The sequence below is a fragment of the Watersipora subatra genome, chromosome 3 (genome assembly GCF_963576615.1).
Source record: "Watersipora subatra chromosome 3, tzWatSuba1.1, whole genome shotgun sequence".
Classification (NCBI taxonomy): domain Eukaryota; kingdom Metazoa; phylum Bryozoa; class Gymnolaemata; order Cheilostomatida; family Watersiporidae; genus Watersipora; species Watersipora subatra.
In genome coordinates this window covers 50,050,140-50,070,805 of record NC_088710.1, presented here as the reverse complement: position 1 = coordinate 50,070,805, position 20,666 = coordinate 50,050,140, and the positions used below count along the sequence as shown (strand labels likewise).

At 36.3% G+C, this 20,666-nt stretch overlaps 1 protein-coding gene across 1 annotated transcript in view; it reads left to right on the top strand.

The window, feature by feature from the left end:
* The window catches only part of LOC137391533 (splicing factor 3B subunit 3-like), a 31,654-nt gene extending 11,373 nt beyond the window's left edge, over positions 1-20,281 (top strand). The window contains exons 12-22 of the mRNA XM_068078037.1: positions 1,500-1,811; positions 3,397-3,528; positions 4,550-4,827; positions 8,045-8,225; positions 13,776-13,975; positions 15,440-15,716; positions 15,865-16,077; positions 17,004-17,246; positions 17,496-17,600; positions 19,123-19,218; positions 19,892-20,281. Coding sequence (XP_067934138.1) covers positions 1,500-1,811; positions 3,397-3,528; positions 4,550-4,827; positions 8,045-8,225; positions 13,776-13,975; positions 15,440-15,716; positions 15,865-16,077; positions 17,004-17,246; positions 17,496-17,600; positions 19,123-19,218; positions 19,892-19,936 — 2,082 coding nt within the window. The 3' untranslated portion in view covers positions 19,937-20,281. The remainder of the gene's footprint in view (positions 1-1,499; positions 1,812-3,396; positions 3,529-4,549; positions 4,828-8,044; positions 8,226-13,775; positions 13,976-15,439; positions 15,717-15,864; positions 16,078-17,003; positions 17,247-17,495; positions 17,601-19,122; positions 19,219-19,891) is intronic.
* The last annotated feature ends 385 nt before the right edge of the window (positions 20,282-20,666 follow it).

The window sequence follows — 20,666 nt, the reverse complement described above, 5'->3', positions numbered from 1 at the left end:
GTTGTATGTTTCTCGCTTGAGTGATAGCAAGTTATAGGAACAATTTTCACCATAAAAGTTATATCCATCTGTTCGTAGCCATGGTTGGAGGTTGGAACAACGATTACATTGTATGGGGCTCCAACTTGCGACAGTCGGCATCGCCACCCGGCACACTGTCAGCTGCATCATTCATTTGCCTTTTAGAGGTTTAGAAGTATTGTGCGCATACATATTCTCTGTGCTCTATTGGTACACCTGATGATCTCTCATAGCGCACTAGACTGCCGGAGTAACAGTACCTAAAATATTGGAAATCATGTACTTCGGAGTCGTCTGTTCACCTTAAACCTGTCGCATTAGAATTTTGTTAGCGGTGTGCTTTCAGGTAGTTGAACCTAGCCCTTCAGTCTGGCCATGCTATAGCTAGGTTAAAGTACATGCAGCCAAATGCCTTGGAGTATGCTTTACATTTTGGCTTCTTACATTGTCACATTATTTCTATACATATAGAGCTGACAGCACTACGAGTCGTGTGTTGGTTCGAAGGATGTATTGATTGTGGCTTCTGTGCTTGTATATTACACTCTGCTCAGCCATATTTTAGGTGTATAAACTGTTCAGACAAATCCGCTGTCTATGAAGTAGATGCCAGAACATTTGCTAGACTTTTATTTCATGATTTTTTATGGGTTAAGGTTTATAATTGCTGTAATACTCAACTCATCATAGTTTATTCAGTTGATTTTCAAACAAGAATTGAGGTTATAAAATTATCACTAAATTTCTATATGTATGAATTTTCTGAGTCAGCCCTCTTTGAGTTAAAGTCTTAAGTGGGCAATGCCCTTAGTCTTGGGTCAGCTTTTAGCCTTTGGTCAGCTCTTAGCCTTTGGTTGCACATGAAGTCATTTATATTTTATAATTGGGTGCTTTCTGATATTGGGCGTCTCAATTTAGCTCTATTTGGTAAAATTTGTTTCACAATATTCTTAGTATATGAAACCCTCAAATCTAAGGGAGTTTTGATAGTTCTCTTTTGCAACTATAAGTATGAAAGCATCATTAGTGTAGTGTACTGTCTGTAAATGAGCATTTTAATGTAAATATTGTTACTCTGACCAGCCAGAAAGTATCAAACTGAGCCTTCTGTTTTTTCTGTTAGTTCAAAAGTCTAACATATTTGCCAGTGGCATTACACCCATCTAGTCCATCCAGTACTCATAATTCTGGGAGTAAAACCATAATTCCTTACATATATAATTGTGTTACATTCACCATATGCCAACATAGTATATAGTTCACTTTTTAACACTATAAAACCTGCATGCCATTCCTAACTTACCCCTCGTATTGTTCTCATAACCAGCATATTACTTTGTTTGACTCTCCAGACACACATTTAGTTTGTAATTTATACATTTTGTGTGTCCAATTGTATAATGCAAAATACAACCATAATACATTTGTTTTTACTTGCTGATTTTAAATGCTAAATACCCATGGCATGTCTCTGCTAGGTTTATCCGGAAGGAATTCGTCACATCAGAGCGGACAAGAGAGTAAATGAGTGGAAAGCCCCTGGCAAGAAGCTGATTGTGAAATGTGCTGTCAACCAAAGACAGGTGGTGATTGCATTGACAGGTGGTGAGCTGGTATATTTTGAGATGGACCCCTCTGGTCAGCTGAATGAGTATACAGAAAGCAAGGAGATGTCCAAGGATGTAGTCTGCATGGCTATAGGAAGGGTTCCCACTGGAGAGCAACGATGTCGTTTCCTCTCTGTCTGTCTCTCTGACAACACAGTGAGGATTCTCTCTCTGGACCCATCCGTAAGTTTGCTCAGACTACAGTACCTTGTTCATGAAATCATTTTCGTAACCTGATGATACTTGTCTCATTTTTTTGTCCTAGTTTACAGTATTTTTCTGCTCTCAGAAGCTCAATAGATTTGAGAGTGAATATTAATGAAATATTTTATTGAAAACCTTGCATATTTTATTATTTGTTGTGGCTGTTGGGCAGATACTGTTGACATCAGTATAGTTCGAGTTTCATCCCATCTCCACTGTATTGATACTGTGTTCAACTGCATTCCTAGTTGAACACTACTGCTGAGCCTGAGAGAAAACCATAGTTCTTCGCTTTTCCACAGATAATTCGCCAGTCCTATAATAGCATGATGTACACTTTAACTGTGCTGTAAGGTTTATGCCTACAGAGCTCATTAACAAAATTACTTGCGTTCCAAACTAGTAATGACATAGGTTGTGGCTACACAGGCTGATATTTAGCATCTACATGTATGTTTGTACGTGTCTTGCATGTAAGCTATTATTATATCCATTTCATAACAGTTCTGTGCTGCTTATACATCATTCCAAAAAATCTATGCCAAATAGATAATGTATGAATTTTTTTCATATTAGTTTTATCATGCTTCAGACATCAAGTTTAAAGATATAATGTTCATCTTTAAGTGGCTCCATAACTCGGAAGGATAAGGTTTCATGTATGTTTAAAAAATTAGAAAAAAATAAAACAAGTTATTGAACATCTGTCCCTCGGTGTATTTTCATTGAGGCAAAAAACAGCCTAAATATTATGTGTATTTGTTTAGAGCAAACCTTACCAAGTTCCTCATCAACCTCCTTAACAAAAAATCTTTTAAAAAAAATAATATACATTTACCACAATATGAAGTGATTTATAATTATGAAGGCATTTACAAATATATTCTTCAATTTTTTTGTTTTTCCTGTTTGAACTTAATAAAATTTGGAATTCTGATTCCTGAGATTTTTTAATTTGTTCTATTCATTTTTTCTTCAACGTTATAATGCTATTTGCTTTACTTTTCTATAGAGCAACTCCGATTGTTTAACAATCTAACTGGTGACTCGTGGAATGCATACACATCTTGACTGCTGATAACAATTCTCGTAATGAATAACATATACTACCGCTTCAATAAGATAGAAATTTATGTTGTGTGTTGTTTTGTAATTGTAAATGTTGTAAATTAAATAATTTAAATTTACGATATTATCCTTTAGGAAGGTGAATTTTTTAATAATTATTTTATAGTAAGTGCAGAAGCTAAAATTAGCCAACATCTCTAAAAAAACAAATGTATTATATGCTGGTAAGTAGTCCAATTTGGTTATGGTTAGCTTTAGCGTGGCTTAGTTTCCTTTAATAATTCTTGCTTTGCGAAGGGGTCTGCAGCACCCCCGCAGCACCTCTACAGATTTCTCTCCCTACTCCCTCTCTCAGCCAATCGGATTATATACAAAAATGGTAGCAAGCTAGAGTACCAATTTGTTTCCTTTAAAAAAGACAAATTCTTCAGTTATAATTGTTGATTTATCGTCCAAATGTACAACATTTACATCAGCTCTGCTTTTGGGTATTTAGGACTGTTTATCACCACTGAGTATGCAAGCACTGCCAGCCCCTCCCGAGAGCCTTTGTGTTCTTGACATGTCGGCACAATCGGACAGCAAAGAGGAAGCTGAAGGTGGCCTCTATCTCAACATAGGGCTCCAGGTATGCTCATTTTTTGTCTACATGTAGTTGCTATGTCTGCTCTCTGAACTCACTCTTAACATGTATTACTTTCCAATTCTACTCCCTTTATAAAGCGCAAAGCTTCAACTACAGAACTCTGATTAGTTATTAAAGCAGTTGTCTAGTCTCCGGCTGAAGGTGATAATATATAGGCTAAGTTTCCAGGGCTGTGAATAAGAGCGCTTTCATATTCTATACGTGTCTCGAGCTCTTGTCCTTAAAAATGGATTGCCCATCACATAGATACTAATTTAGAACTAATGGTTTTTACTAGCTTAACATGATCACGATTCAATGCATGAGTATGAGATGCTTAGAAAGTGGTGGCTATTCAAGTCTATATTGAAATTCCTTCATCTCATGAAAAATTTAATATTTTAAAGACATGTTTGTGGCGGTATGAAATACGTGGCAGAATTTATGAATGTTTGCAAGTAAACTGAAACTGTATATGATAAAACTCACAATATAAACACATAGGCCTACCCGGGACAAGAAGAGGGGAACATCTGATTAAATTTCATTAGTGTTTGAAACTGAAATGTTTGTAGTTGCGATATTGATAATAAATTCATGACGATCTGTGAGTTTCTGTCACCTGATATTAGTAAAGACTCGCCATGACAGTTGCTTGTGTATCCTTTTCGAGGCTATTAAAATAAAAATAAATTTTTTTCATTTTTTTAAACAACAAAGTATTCGAACAGCGTCGTTGACCATTTTTTAGATTATTTTAGGGCACATCTATGGAATCCAAAAGCGGGCTAAATTGAAATTTACATTTATAGCTGAGTAAAGTAACTTATCGGAACGGGACAATCTTTAGCTGTATGTCGGTGACAAATATGTGACTGACAAGGGATTTACCTCATTACTCCAAGCTTTGGAAACATACTAATTTTACCTCTAGTTTTAATAGTGATGTATCATTGTCATGCCTGATTTGAGACCTACAATTTAGTTGCAGTGACTTGTAAAAGTTTAGATGCCATGTTTTTAGAACGGTGTGTTGCTGAGGACAGTGTTGGACTCGGTGACAGGTGACCTGTCAGACACGCGTACAAGATACATTGGCACTCGTGCAGTCAAACTCTTTAGGATTCACATGCAAGGGTCGGAGGCTGTGCTCGCCATGTCATCTCGTTCATTTCTAAGTTACTGGCATCAGAACCGGTTTCAGGTCACACCTCTGTCTTATGAGTCACTCGAGTATGCTTCTGGTTTTTCTTCAGAGCAGTGCCCAGAGGGTATTGTGGCCATCTCAGCTAACACTCTCAGGTAATTAAATAGAGCTATTCTTTTTTCTTGTTCCGCTCCACATCATGTTTGTTTTGAGTAGACTATAGAGATTCATGTAATCACCTGCAGTGGCAAGTTAGAATAAATAGTATTTAACCCTGTGGCTGACCTTTTCTGCTGAACTTCTTTTTCATTTTAATTATTCTCATCATAGTGTCACTTGTTTCAGATAGACTAATTCCTTCAATAGTGCAATATATGGCCAGCATATGGAAATCTTGATAACCGGCAGCCTAGTTGATAGAAGTCGTTTACACAGACCGTTTGAGTCGCAATCAGTATATGGTTGCTAGTTGATATCAATAACCAAACTAAAACCAACCCCTCTGAAAAAAAATTTATATAACTGATTTTAAACATGAGACCTCAAAATACTGTTTCTGTATTGAAAACACACAATTCAATAATACTGTGAACTCCCAAAATGATGGCTGGTGCAGCAGGAAGTTCAGCTTGATAGACATAGAAATATTTCAGTCCAAGCTGAGATTGAAACGATAAAACATGACCTATCTTGAGCGTCTGCACTTTCAAGCAGTACTAAATACGAAGGGAAGATATGTAGCTTTTTAAAATTGTTGAAAAGAAATATATGTCTATATATAGTTTTACAAAATTGACTGAAAATAAAAGTCGCCTGCATTCATCTTAAGTGTTATATTAGGGCTAAAAGTCCTATCAATTAACAAGGTGAACAATGCTTTTCTATATTGTAACATATTGGGACAACTACAATAAGTTTGTTTATCAGTTATCTATCTTCATTAACACAAACTGCTTCTGGAATGGGGTTGTGAAAGCCCCTAATGGCTATGTTCAACAATTTCTTGTGATTTTATAAGGTTTTATTTTTACACTTTAGACTTGTATTGTTTTTAGTGATTAGCTTCTCGCTTCGCCTCTGTGCTATGGCTAAAATCTGAAACTATTGTGGGTATCCCTTCTGTGCAAGGAGGATAGTTAGTACTAGCGCAAAATTTGTAATTTAAAATTATCTATCACGTCGCTATTGAAAGAATATTATTGCAATATGCATCACAAACGATATAAAAAGACATCCTTTTGAAACTTATTTGACGCCTTGTCTCAGAATTAGGTGAGTTGTTGCGCAGTAATAGAATAATCATAGCACAACTTTGGAGTTGCGTCTTCTCTTCATAATCCATCATTAACATTGATACTTTCTTCAAGACTTATTCTTCGGAATAGATTATAAATATGGAAATCAATCACAGGGAACAATCTGTGGTAATTTAAAAAGTGTATTTTGCCTAATCTGAACCAGAATTGTTTTTGGAATCTTTTATGAGTTCAGTATAATTGGTAATAATTTGCAGTTTTTTTCATACTAAAAATGGATATTTTTAAACAGGGTTTTTTTGCAGACTAAGAATAAAAAATGCCCTTTATTAATCTAATATCTACAAGCATGCTAGAATGGTATAAGATGGCATTTAAAATTTGTAATATAAATCGTTTTCATTTGTGGAACATCTGAGTTTCTGCAGATATTCAAACTGCATGCTCCAGTTTCTAGTTCAGTAGGAGAGTAAGATTTTTGCAATATTCTGCAGATTCTAAATATCTTGCAGCATTAAGGGTCATAGAGTAAGTGGTGCATACGTATGTCTGTAGTGACGATTATGTGGTTATAGTGTAATTTGATTTCACATAAACCTGTGAGACATCTAACTTAAGTATTGAGGATCTTTTACAATTCATTGTTTTGTATGAATTTACTATTCTACAATAAAATTCTTTAGCAAGTCAACATTGCAATACATTTGAGTGTTCAATATTGGTCTGTATGAACACCTTTCTGTAGCAGGCAAAATAGAAGTCCCATTGTTACAATGCAAACTCGGGTTTCGTCAGGTGTCATTCCCCTGGTCATGCCACGAATTTAAAAAATCTTTAAAGACATGAGCCACTCATGTTTTCAGCTAGTCATGTGAATAACACAGATATATTCTTATTGCATATATTAGACCTTGCGGGTCATTGCTTCTTAGCCTGTATTCTATTCCAGTATGGTGGTAATGCTATTTATACTTGTGTTTTTGATGTGGAGCTTGTTCTCTGATGTGCTAGATGGCTGCTTAGCTCTAAAAATGTTTCATAATTTTTTGACTGGCTTATTTCTGACCAGGCTCCGTAAATAAGCGGGTTGAGGTTACAAGGAAAAATAGTTGAGTGGTAGTTTATTCCCTTTTTAAATCTCGTCGACCAGCCCATTATTTGTTATCTTAACCCTTTCACTACCACCCATGTACAAATTTAGCTATCGGCCAAGTGCCAGCCATTTTACCAAAAATTGCCGGTATTGCTCCATAGGTATACAATATTTTTTTAATTTCAAACTCTATCTAGAACATTTTTGTTACATATTTTATTTTTCCAACATTTTAACCAACATTGCTATGCAAAAAATTCAAGGTGTCTATACTTTGTGCGATGATAAAGCTATGTAAAGCTACGGTCACTTCGAAGCTAAAACGATCTTCCACGATGTTCCTTACCCTTACAAAACTATTACTTTCACCACAATCAGAGTCTGTGCTGCTACTTTAGTTATCTGTATAATCACGAAAATCTGAATTTGAATGGGCTATAATGTCATCAACATAAGTAATTACCTGTTTTCTGACTCGCGCGGTACTTAACAAAACTTACACAAAAAATGTTTGTTTTTATGTTGGAAATTCTCAAACAAAAATTTTAAATTGCTTCATTATTTTAGGCTAATTTTATAGATGAATCTTCAGACAACAATGTCAATATCATAAATGTCAATAATATACGAATAATATAATTAAGTTACTACGCAATTGCTGGGAAAGTCGCAAAAATGCGTAAACGGCACTCGACCATAGAAAACGCATAAATTTGTCTTTGGCATCGAAAGGGTTAGGGTGTTAACTGTACAATTGTGTTCTAGAATCCGTCTCATTTTTATGAAAATATGTGGGTTTTGCTTTTGCTGCCTGCGAATTTGCAGTATGTCTACATTCTACATTTTCATTACATATTCACCTACATTGTATAAAAATTTGATACAATATATCACTTATCCTGTTTCATTGCCCGATACATATACCAAGCCTACAGTTGCACAAGCAACTCATAGTTTGTCTGACTATCTGGTTGAAAATTGGATGAATGCATTTCTTGGCATCCAATGTTTTTTTCTTTTCAGAATTTTGGCCCTGGAGAAGCTTGGTGCAGTATTTAATCAGGCCTCCACATCGCTGACATATACTCCAAGAAAGTTTGTGATAAGCCAAGACACAAATAGTCTTGTTATCATTGAGACGGATCACAATGCTTACACAGAAGAAACCACTCAGCAAAGGAAGCAGCAGATGGCAGAAGAAATGGTGAGATGAGATTTTCATTCGTGGTTGTGTGAGCGTATCTCAAGCTGATGCACCAGCTAGAGATGGTACTGTTGTTGCTGAAAATAAATGTAGGCAGTGCAAAGGTTGCTCTGGGCCAGCTACCCCTCCCAGATAAGTCTGACTTGTTATCTCGATTACGTTAAGCTCTTAAACTTTGTCTATTTCTTTAATTGTTTTGTAGCTTACATTTGAGTGATAGCGAGGCTTATTCTTGGTACTTTGAATTGACAGCAGAGCTTATCATACTAACTTTTTGGCTCTTAAAATGTGTTCACTTTTGCCGCCCTACAACACCTAGTTAACAAGTTCTATTTTTACACTGCGTTGGTTTGACTGTTCAGAGATTCCATAAACTGTTTGGTAGGAGTAAATTAGATGCTATCAGTCACAGTCATTCAGTATGGTGTAGGGATAGCATTTGTGGTTGGGAAAGGTGTTATCGACATCGTTGGAGTTGTTCCACCGATAGCGATAGCTATCGAATTATCAATGAGCAGACAGAGTTCACCGATAGTTATCGTGTGACTTGGCAGCTGGTAAAACTATCGTATTATTGTGCCTGAAAAGATCGAGGATTGTGGGAAAGAATAGGAAAAGGAAATGCTGCAGAAAAAAATCTGCAGAAAAAACAACAAAAATTACAAGCAAACTCGGATAACTCAAACTTCACGAGACCGAACGGAAGTGTTCAAGTTATCAGAGCACTGTCACAAGTCCATGTCTTTATTAGTGGATAAATGTACATATGCAAACTATATATAAATTAAATGCATAGATGGGCTTGTTGCAAATTAAAAGGCTTCTACTGTAAAGTTTAAAAAAATGTCATCAGTAAGTATAGAGACTTTTCTATCACTTGAGATTGGTTTGTTGGTTTAGGTGTTGTGATTGCCAGGACGTTTTCAGATTAAAATTGGCAAAACTTGATCGCTGTTGAAATGCTCAGAAGAAAAGACATCCTTTTCTTTCGAGCTTTTCATCCAAGATCAACGGTTCGACGGTTAGCTCACTTTTCCTTGCTTTCGGAGGGCCATTGCTAAGCGAATAGTTAATAAAATGTGATTGTTGCAAACCTTTAAATAAGTTGTTAACAAAGATATTTTGCCGATTTTGGTAATAACGACGTCTAAGAACTATTAAAAGTTGAGGTTTATCTCTATGTCTTGGAATAAAGTGATATTCTATAGCAATAACGACCATCGCAGTAGCCGTTTGGCAAAAAACTGTTCGAGTTAACCATGTATTCGAGCTATCCAAGGGCGAGTTATCTGAGTTTGACTGTATCCGCAAAACCATCGGGTTATATTCTTTTTATTATTCGATAACGGTATATAAGTTTCGAGTGTTTTGATAGGCTAAAAATAAGCAACATCGAGAAGACAACTACCGACTATTGCAGTCGAGCTATCGTGCAACCCTAGTATGGTGCAATAGTTTCTCACAGACTGATGCTGCATACCCTAGGACACTTATGTATTCGCCTCATCTAACTTTCGCGTTTTCGCGGAGTCATCCTTTCGCGAAAATTTCATGAGCGAAACTAAACTATCATAACGAACGAGCGAAAACGCGGAATTAAATAGCTTTGTTCATTGATACTGTAGAACGGAATTTTATAATGGCATTTATTTTAACGTTTTTAACTACCACTATAGCATCGTTAAAATATAAACCAACAAAATAATTTGACCGTCAAAATTTATTACGTTATTATTTTGCAATTAATTATGATTATTTTCCCATTAAGAATGATTTATAATGATAGGAATATGATGTCAATGCACACGCATTAGTAGTGTTATCGTTGGTTGGGGACATCAATCAATGCAGCGAGCACCGCGTGTTAAAAGAAAATAAGACACACTGACACTCACAGTACTACACAAGCAGCATGGCTATGGAAAGGTTTGGATTCACCACTGACACCTCTTCAATAACTTGTAATGGTTCAGAAGATGAGGCAATAGAGAAGGAGTTAGCTCTGATAAATAACACTAATAAAAAAGGAAGAGAAGAAGTTATAATAACTACACACTGTGCTAGTATCTGTAGCTGTAGTATTACTAGCAGCTGTATCATGTATGTATTTGTATACAACTTGTAATTACTGTAATAAAGATGTTCAGCAATTATTATCAGCAGTTGAGTGTTTGGGAAAACGTTAAAATTAGTACCTATACACAACACCGTTGATCGTTAAAATTAAAATACGTTAATATAAAAACAAGCTAAATTGTGACAAAAACGTTAAAATTTTTAGCGTAATTAAATTTCATTCTACAGTAGTCCAAGAAACAAATGGCAGCAAGCGATCACATTGCATTATCATCTCGGCCATACAATTCTACCTGCGGCTCACAATTACAAACTAGTCCCAAAATGAAAAATGTTTCTTACCGGCGAACCGAACCTGAGGAATATAATTATATTTGTTCCACTGCATTTATTTTCACATCATTATATTTTCGCACTCATCAGAGTTGCGAAATTAAGTTGCAGCGAAATTTTACTCTGTATGCTACTCACGAAACTAAATACTAGCGAAATATAAGTGTCCCAGGGTAGACTAAGAGTCAGTCAGTACAATCGGTATAAACAAAAGCAAATGCATTAGCTACTCTGGACTCTAGATGGACTGGTATTTTCTCGCTTCAACCAGTCAGTGCTTAGTTCTTTATGTATCCGAGTAATGTACACAGTTCAGGGTTGGGAAAAACCATGGTTTTTATGAAAAAACCAGGTGTTTTTGGTTTAAACCCGTTTTTATGGTTTAAACCGGTTTTTATGGTTTTTATAATTTTACCAAGGTTTTTACAATTTCAAGTCTAATTAACATCACTTACTATAGCTGCATGATTGAGTATTGAACATACATTTGTGGAATTATCTGTTAAAGATCGTACTGTGGGAGTTGTTATGGGGAAAAAAGAGAGAAAACATATGGAAATTTCAGAATGAGTCTTAGATCAAACATGATCGATGAAATACAGAGCAGAATTCTTATCACATAAAGTGAATATTTTACATACAGCTCTATGTATAAGTAGAAACTTTAATCCCAGTGATTAGTCGTGTGGTAGTGTAGAGCAGAGCATAATGCAGATGCATTGCTAGTGTTTGGAGCTGTGGCAGATGACTCAACTTCTATCACATGAATATTAGGCCACTCATTTTTGATTATTAGGTTCACGGATCCGCTGACGCGAGATAAAAACTACCGCTGAAAAAATAGAAAGTCTGTGTACTTTTATTTTTATTTGAACCGCCGAAACTTGCAATTTGTTGATTAATGTTTTTTATTTGAAAACGTAACGTTAGCTTTCTTGTAACCAGGGCCGTATTGTCCTATGAGGCAGCCTCTGGCTGCCTCATAGAACAATACGAGGCAGCAAAATTCTATGAGTGCGTTCTATGAGGCAGCAAAATTTCAGCACCCAGAACGGCCGAACGGTGATTTTCTCGTTGTTTAGTGTCGACAATGCTCGGACGAAAGGTGCGAACGTATTGTGCAGAGCCCGTTTTCAGAATATTACTAGTGGTTGCAAACCTAGTGAATCCATTTCGACACCATTTTTACTGCTAAGAAAGGAATGGAAAACGGACTTTTTGGTTTTGTCTGTTCTGGATTCACATATTTAATGATAACGATTATGTTGAAATGTGCTAGACGCTGTTGAACTGACGAAGAGTTTTGATTTTGATTGCCATAAATTCTGGACTTTCAAAACATTTACTTCCACTTAAGATGAATATTTTGATAGTTATGGGAAGCCAATTACGGGATAATGTAGAATAATTCTTGGTTGGCTTTACTAGCCTTATTGCAGTTTGACGAATTATTCTGACGATAGTCACTTGACTGATTACAATTTGCAAATTGTATTTGAAATGTTTTCTTTATCATTACTATTATTGTTATATCGACGCTGCGCGAAGCAGCCGTGTTTAGAACTATCTTGAAACTTTCAAGAAAAAAGGAAATTTGTTCGCAGCTTTCTTATTGCTTATATATCGAGTATGCTTGCTTATTTCTTCACACTATTTTTACGTGAAAACATCTACTTCATTGCAAGGAAATCAACTCAGGATTTTCTGGGGCTGCATACATGTAACAGCTGATTTAAACTTTTTGTAATTTTGTGTGTTTTTTTTTTTAATATTTGCTTGACAAGCTCTAGTCACGTAGTATATGTCTATAATTTGTTTGTTTAGTGAGCTATGTTATTATCTATATTTGCATGGAAATATTTGTATAGTTGTTTGTATATATATATATATATATATATATATATATATATATATATGTGTGTGCGTATGTATGTCTATTTCATTTTCTAATTTCGACATTGAAAATTTGCCATTAAAAAAAAAGAAAAAAACAGACATTTTTATTTCGACCGACATACTCTAAAATGTGTTGAAAATATCCGTGAACCTAAAAATATAAAATGAGTGGCCTTAGCATCTCTGTCTAAATTGGTGTTTTCAGCTTGACATTTTGTTACGTGAGCTTTAAGCCTATCTGTGTGACCTCGCGTTACGACAGCACACCTATTACGTTTTGCCTTAAAACCTTTGCCTTTCAAAACTTTTCAAAACACAACAAACTTAATAAACTGAATTGTAACGATCCAACTACTTTGGCTTGTGCCCAACAAATAAAATATTAGTTTGCAAACTTGAAGCTTTTGCCCAAAAGGGTTTTATTGTTTTAATTTCTAATTATAAGTAATCCTTTCTCACTGGCCAGACCTGAGAAAGTATTTATTCATTATTAGAGACGATGATTGGATTAGTATATTTCACATGGTTTATATATTTCATCAGTAAAGAGATCATCATATCACTTAATAAAACCAATTGAAAATGAAATTCACTAATTCATCGTTGTGCTAGGATTTCATGTAGTTTCAACTTGAACTCTGCCATCAATTTACTACTGTGTCCTAAATAAACTTTCACAGCTGATAATTACATATAATTGCATTTCTACTGCACATGAACCACTAGGAGCTTAAAATATTATGTTTTCACAAAAAATGATGAAAAAACCATAAAACCCGGTTTTTTGGGGCTGGTTTAAACCACTCGGTTTAAACCATTTGTTTAAACCGTGCCAACCCTGACACAGTTGACTATCGTTTTACAATTTATGCCAGCTGATCTTACTGGCGTTATAAAGTGCTGCCTCTAAACAGCCCTATTCATTGTAGCGTAAACGTGTCTTTGTTCAGCGATAAATGATATAAAATATGTTTTGCTTGTTTTATTAGTTGATCTATTAGGTTGCTTTAGTTTAGAACGTTTTTGGTGTTGGCCAGTAAAATCATGAGTTTTCCGTAAATTGACAAAAAAGCGTAGTCTTTTTAACTAGCTACTCTTTATTCCTTTGGTAAAACAGTACATTTTCTTAAACCCGTGTTTTCACACAGAATATATAATAATACCAAGGTTATTTCATATGCTATTATTTTTTGCTGATATTTACCAGGCAATAAAATTGTTTGCAATAACTTCATGAAATTCTAGGTGGAGGCTGCTGGCGATGAACAGCAGGAGCTTGCTGCCGAAGTAGCTGCGGCTTTCCTCTCCGAAGACTTGCCTGACAGCCAGTTTGGGGCTCCCAAGGCCGGCAAGGGTCTGTGGGCGAGTAATATTACCCTGTTGAACACGAGCTCTTGGGAGCTCTCACACGTCATCAAGCTTGAGCAGAATGAAGCTGCCTTTAGGTAGGTGTTATTGAGCAGTTTTAAGGGGGTTCCTTTTTACTGACAGGCTTCCAAGGCGTAACGGTCAACATTGCAGTTACATTCAATTTTTCACTTGTCATTTGATATGTGCTCTGTCTAAATACTACTTAAATATATATGCATACTGCAACACTGCGGGCTGTGCTAATATTAGCTCATTCAAGTGGTTTATAGCTGCACCGCTGCTTACCATGGAATATTATAATATCAATTCCTGCTACTGTGTTTTGATATGTGTATATTTCTATTATCGACGTGTAGTCACCCACATATGCAACATACCTTCAGTATATTTTATGCATCATCAAACATGTCAGCTTTTGTTACTGTTCTGATAAGTTCTTACAAAGGTGTTACTTATTGCGGTGTTTGTGATGCGGACTGTCTCTAGTTATATCATGGCTGCTATTTAATCTATCCTGAGCTTTTAGGGTTTTAAAACATTGTCATTCTTTTTTAATCACGTTATCCTATTCACTTACGTTCAAATATTTGTTTTGGATTAAGATTGCCATTTGTCAAATTTCTATTATTCTTGATGCACTGCCATATCTACGAACAGCTATTGCGTATTTTGAACAATTTTGTATTTGTTTAAAGTTAATGATATTTAGTAAATAAACAAGTATCGATATTTATTAAGTTTCAACTGTACGTTCTTATTTATAGTTGTATTGCACATGTCATCCTATGTTAAACCTCTGATCCCTACAGCTTAAAACTCTACATTCATATGTCAACTGTTATATTGACTAGTCCTATATTCTAGTCAGCTTCTTCAATCTATATAAACATTCTAGATGGTTTTACGTGTTTACAAATGTTCATACTAAATCTGTTATACTAAGTGAATAAAGTGTTATCTTGTTTTCATATAAATAATAATATTAAGTAATTTTATTGATCTTATAATCTGTTTGGAGTTTTGTATATATTTCACTCTATTTAGATGTCAATCTGTAGTGTTGAATAATGATGAGATTAGAGACGTTCGCGGTAACTAAATGGTGGAGTGAGAGAATGTTTCACTCTTCAACAGGTTTCATTTAAATCCCCACACCTAAAATTCGTTGTATAATTTATGTTGTGAAATACAAAAATCTATGATATGTCGATATATCATGTGATGCACATCGATGTGCAGGTTTGTTTTCTTTGACATAAACAAAGCTTACAATTGGTTTGTCAAATTTGTTGCATAATTGCATTACTTTTACTGGTCAGTTCAAATTATTTACATTTCCATATTTCCTAGGGTAGCTATCCTTCAGGTTACTATTTACTAACTTACCTTGGGGCTTGTTAGGCATGTCTGAACAGGCTTGAAAACAATGTGTTATATACCACTGGGAAATGCACCAAATCAAGGTACCACATAGCTTTCAATTTCATGTCTCTATATCAGCTTTGTCCTGATTCTTCACAGTCATCACTGTCTTGCAGCATTTCTTTGTGTAAATTCACTGGGCATGGAGAGCAGCAGTTTGTGCTAGTTGGTGTGGGTAAAGACCTTATCCTCAACCCCCGATCACACTCGGGTGGCTCCATTCACTGCTACAAGATAAACAGCGGAAAGCTCGAACTTGTCCACAAAACACCAGTCGATGACATTCCTGGCGCCATTTGTCCATTTCAAGGCCGCGCGTTGATAAGCGTTGGCAAGCTACTCAGGATCTATGATCTTGGCAAGAAGAAAATGCTGCGAAAGTGTGAGAACAAGGTATGGTCTGTTACGGCCTCTTTGCAGTCTTTGGTAGCTAAGTGAACTTGAGGTCAGAACTTATTATTATCCATTATTATTATAATTTTTCATTGTTATTCATTATTGTCCAGCGCACGCAAGGCTTATTAGCATCCTTTTTTTGCAGTCGATTCCTAATTATATTACCAACATCACCAGCATGGGCCACCGTGTTTACGTCACTGATGTTCAAGAAAGCTTTCATTTTATTCGATACAAGCGACAGGAAAACCAACTCATTGTCTTTGCGGATGACACATACCCTAGGTGGATTACAGCCGCTTGCAAACTGGACTATGGCACCATGGCAGGCGCTGACAAGTTTGGCAACATCACAGTGGTGAGTGTTTTACAGTCACAGGGTCATATATGCATGCGGCCGTCGGCAAAAATACTTTAATAGCTAGTCTCTCCTGTCTATTCATGTTGCGAATAAAAGGCAAAAGGCCGACTGCACATTATATAATTGGTGTATTCGCATCAGCGGATTTTCTGTAGGAAACTTCGGTTGTGCAATATTTCCTAAGGATAGCTTATGTTATTGTTAGACACCCAAGTGTTTTGATGCAGTGCGTTGGCACTCTGCTCATACGATTATTTGTGGCTATTTGCTTCTGTTGACATTCTTTATTGCATATACAGCTTGGCCACGATGCCTCATCTTGCCCATCCTTGGCTTTTTGCACTCCAGTTCACTTTTCCCACTGCTGTTATTGCACAGCGCAGTTCAATACAGGGCTTATTGATTTTTGTTGATAATTAGAATATTGATGGAGCCGTTTTATTAATAATTACCAATGAGTGAAGCACTGAATTTGTTGTGTTATATAATGGCTTGCACTTCAGCATGGATGCGTGCATTTCCCCACGGAAAAGAGTGTCATCTCTCTTCATTTTATACCCCTTTCTTATCGAACAATGAAGGCTCATTGTAGATGTTTCAAGTGATGACTCGAATGGTTTTGCACGTGTGGCTTTGGTAGTAATCCCCTTTTGTTGGCTAGCCCTTCCTGTAGAGGAAGGTCATAACCCAAGCTATATATAGCAGAGCTTCGCTTGTTTTGTTCACAAATATTCAGCGTTATGACTCCTTGTATGGCCTGGCCGCTGTGCTGACGGCGCTTAACATGCTTTGCATAGTTCTTGGTATATTATGGTGTTTGTGTGTTGTGTTTTTCACTCTTAGCGGATGTCATTGGTTAGCCAGTCATTTACTAGCTGACACTGATAGACTTATGCTGACAACAGAATATTTTTCTATCACAGATACGACTTCCAACTGATGTTAGTGATGATGTGGACGAGGACCCAACTGGTACCAAAGCCCTATGGGATAGGGGTCTCCTTAATGGTGCCACGCAAAAGGCTGCCAGTGTGGTGAACTTTCATGTAGGGGAGGTGATAACCTCCCTTCAGAAGACCACATTGATTCCGGGAGGTTCAGAGTCTTTGGTGTATACAACTCTGTCTGGTGGCGTAGGAATGCTCGTGCCCTTTACGTCCAATGAGGTAAGAAGGTCACAGTTGCTCCATTTCGCTCAGATTACTGTCAAATTGTTCCACAAATGTTGAGCTAGGTCAAGAGTTGTCATATTGCTGTTTCGGAGCCTATTCATATATCAAGTACTAACAACATAAAGGTCACGTGCAAATGTTGCTGTTCGGATCGTTTTGTAGCCATGTACGCTTATGACCTTTGTAATAAATAGTTGGTAGTTTGCATTATCTATATAATGAAGTATTTCGATAATTTTATAGGATTATGAGTTTATGCAACATCTGGAGATGCACATGAGGTCAGAGCTGCCTCCATTGTGTGGGAGAGACCACATGTCATACAGATCAGCCTATTATCCCATAAAGGTGTGTAGTCACGGCTATAGGCAAAGCTTCATTTAACAACAACAATATGTGATGTATTTGCAACGCTGCTAGGGCTGGTTTAACAACCACTGTTATAAGTCATACATAAGTAACACCCAGTTAATTGCATTACACCTGTTGTGTGATTGGAATGGTTCCAGTATTTAAAGTCAAACCTCAGCTGAAGCATTTCGGCATAAGATTTAATGTTTAAGCAGGTATATTTCTTGACGTAAGAATGTAATTTTAGACAAAAACAATAAAAACGTAGATGATAAAGCCAGTTTAGAAAGTTGTTGCAGTTTAAATTTGATTTGCTCCATATCTCTATTGCGACCTTCATCACCTGTATCCATCACCTGTATCCGTCACCTGTATCCATCACCTGTATCCATCACCTGTATCCATCACCACGCACCATCCATCACCTGTATCCCAGACTATCGCTAGATTCGCCCATCTTAACATACCAGACAATAAAAATGTTAGTTTTGTTATAATTTCATTTTAGTTTTTCACATACAATGTAATTTTTTCACATTTGATACTTTAACCACTTTTATGTAAAGCGTTTATTTACTGCTAGTTAATAAATGTCACGTGAAGTATTTATCATTAAGTTATGGGATGTGGAGCCAATTCAATAATACAATGTGTTTTTATAATAATCTGCTCCAACATGAAACGGTCTCAAAATGCGAAGCAAATGTTGGAGTGAAATAACTCAGTATGCCGTATTGGCAATATTAATGGTTGTGCAGCTAGCATATTTCAACACGGATGAGTGTAAAAATTTCACCTGTTTCTACATGTGACGACCAAGACAAAGCAGGCTTATGAGCGAACAATACACTATCTGTTAGTATTAGTAGTGCATTGTCCAACCAGTTGCGATTTTTACAACCTATCCCATCATAAATAGTCTAATGCCCATGCATGGCAGGATGCAATAAATTGTGCTAGACGACAACAATTGCTGTAAAAAGCTTTGGACATCGCTCATTCATTTTACCAAATGCAGTGTTGTTATTCTGACGACCCCTGTCTTTATCCGTATCTCATCGATTTAGTTTGTTCAAAATCTCTTTTTGTTTATCTAAAAATATTTACGATGGCTACTAATCCCTGGCCTATGTTCTCGTAGTTTTATCAGAGCTGGTTGTGCCCACTAGTTTATACTCTTAGCTGTATAGTAATTTCATTTGAAGGGCTGAAGTGTTTGCTATAGGGTAAAATTATTTTTTAAATTTTCAAATAAAAATGACAAAGATAATACCTCATGCAATCAATGTGTAGAGATAAACCTGATTAGGTTTTCTGTCTAGCATCTACTGCAACATTCAAACGGCTAAACTTCTGCACTTCACCCTTGAATGACCCCCTCAATGCTATGCTGCTATAAAAAGATTGACACTCACTTAATTTTTGTAACAGCGTCAACGGTTGCAGTGTGCAGTAGCAATTTGGAGAGATTTCTAGATTGTTGAATATAAACCCATTTTACTGGCATATCCATTTGCAGAATGTCATTGATGGAGACTTGTGTGAGATGTTTTCATCATTGGACATTAGTAAGCAGAAGAGTGTTGCAGGCGAGCTTGACAGGAACCCCGCTGAGGTAGGAATCACATCTAGCTCACCCATTCCCTTGTTCATGTATGTGGGTGTGCAATCTGAAGGCCATGTAATGCAAAGTGCCTTCATTTGTAAAAGAACGATTATAGCATTTACTGCCTCTTGCGGAAGTTGATGAGCGCATAAATGTATTAGTACAGCCTTTTATGGTTGGAAATGTTCAACAGAGTTCCAAGCGAAAAGTATATCATGCCACATAATTGCTATAACATTACACTACAGGGTACCATTAGTTGTTACCGAGTTTTATAATGCGACATTGCCAAGCACTTGCGCAATTCTCATTTCAAGTCATCCTTATAAAAGACTCAAAATTGGGACAGCTATTCTTTACTATAATAAGAGCCGTGTCCGTCTGTCCGAAGCCAGACTAAGACCGTTCGGAAGATGATGCATTGCATAGAAATTGAACTCGGATATCCTGCTTAACAGCCAGGCACAATACCAACTACGCCAGTCGACCATCTTGCTGCATCATGGAATAATTGTGCACATACATATTACACATGATGATCTATTTTGATGCACGGCATTGCCATTATATTGCCAGTATACTAGTTCACTAATAGTTTTCATGGCTAAGAGAATTGAAATGTGTTTCCTTAACTTTTGTGTCTATCCATTTATTCAGCTGCTATATATTGTTTGTTTTGCAGGTTTCAAAAAAGCTAGAAGACATCAGAACAAGATTTGCTTTCTAGGAAGTAATGGCAGCTTCTTGCTGATTAGATTTGGGTTTTGTACATACTAAAATTTCATGTATTAACATTGTAAAGTTTGATGTATGACTATAGTTCATATGGGACTTGTTTACGTTCTTAAATAAATTGAAATCAACTCATATATCCAACTATACACTCACTCTACTACATTCACTATTGTATATCATGCCTTTTAGCTTTTTCAAATGAAAATGATGAGTACATGTACGTAGATGTATTTTCCCCTATGAGCTTCTAGTACATTTCCTTGCCCTGAGGCTGTCCAAACCTAATCTTTTGTTGGATGCCTCTGATTTTATTTGCAATAAATATCACATTACCATAGTTATTGTTCACACATCCAGAGGGTCTGTTCACTGATGAGTTAATCGATTGCTTATGATTTTGTTTGTTGAAATTCTGTCATCAGCCACTTGAAGGCTTCTACTCGGATGTGCCAGTGCTGTAATATTTGTATTGCAAAGTAATTTACCATGCATGGTTTGGATGGTTTCTACATCAGAGATGTGTTGTTAGGAGCTTTGAATTCACGGTCATATATTGCTAAGGCAATCGCTTTTGCTAGCTCCCTGCTAGCTATTGTTGTCAGCACCATTTTTGTACAAATACTCTTCCTACCGTAATTTCACTGTTTGTATTTTCAAAACATGACTTTATATTAATAATGTACACCTACATAAAATTCTCTCCATGAGGTTTACCAATTGCT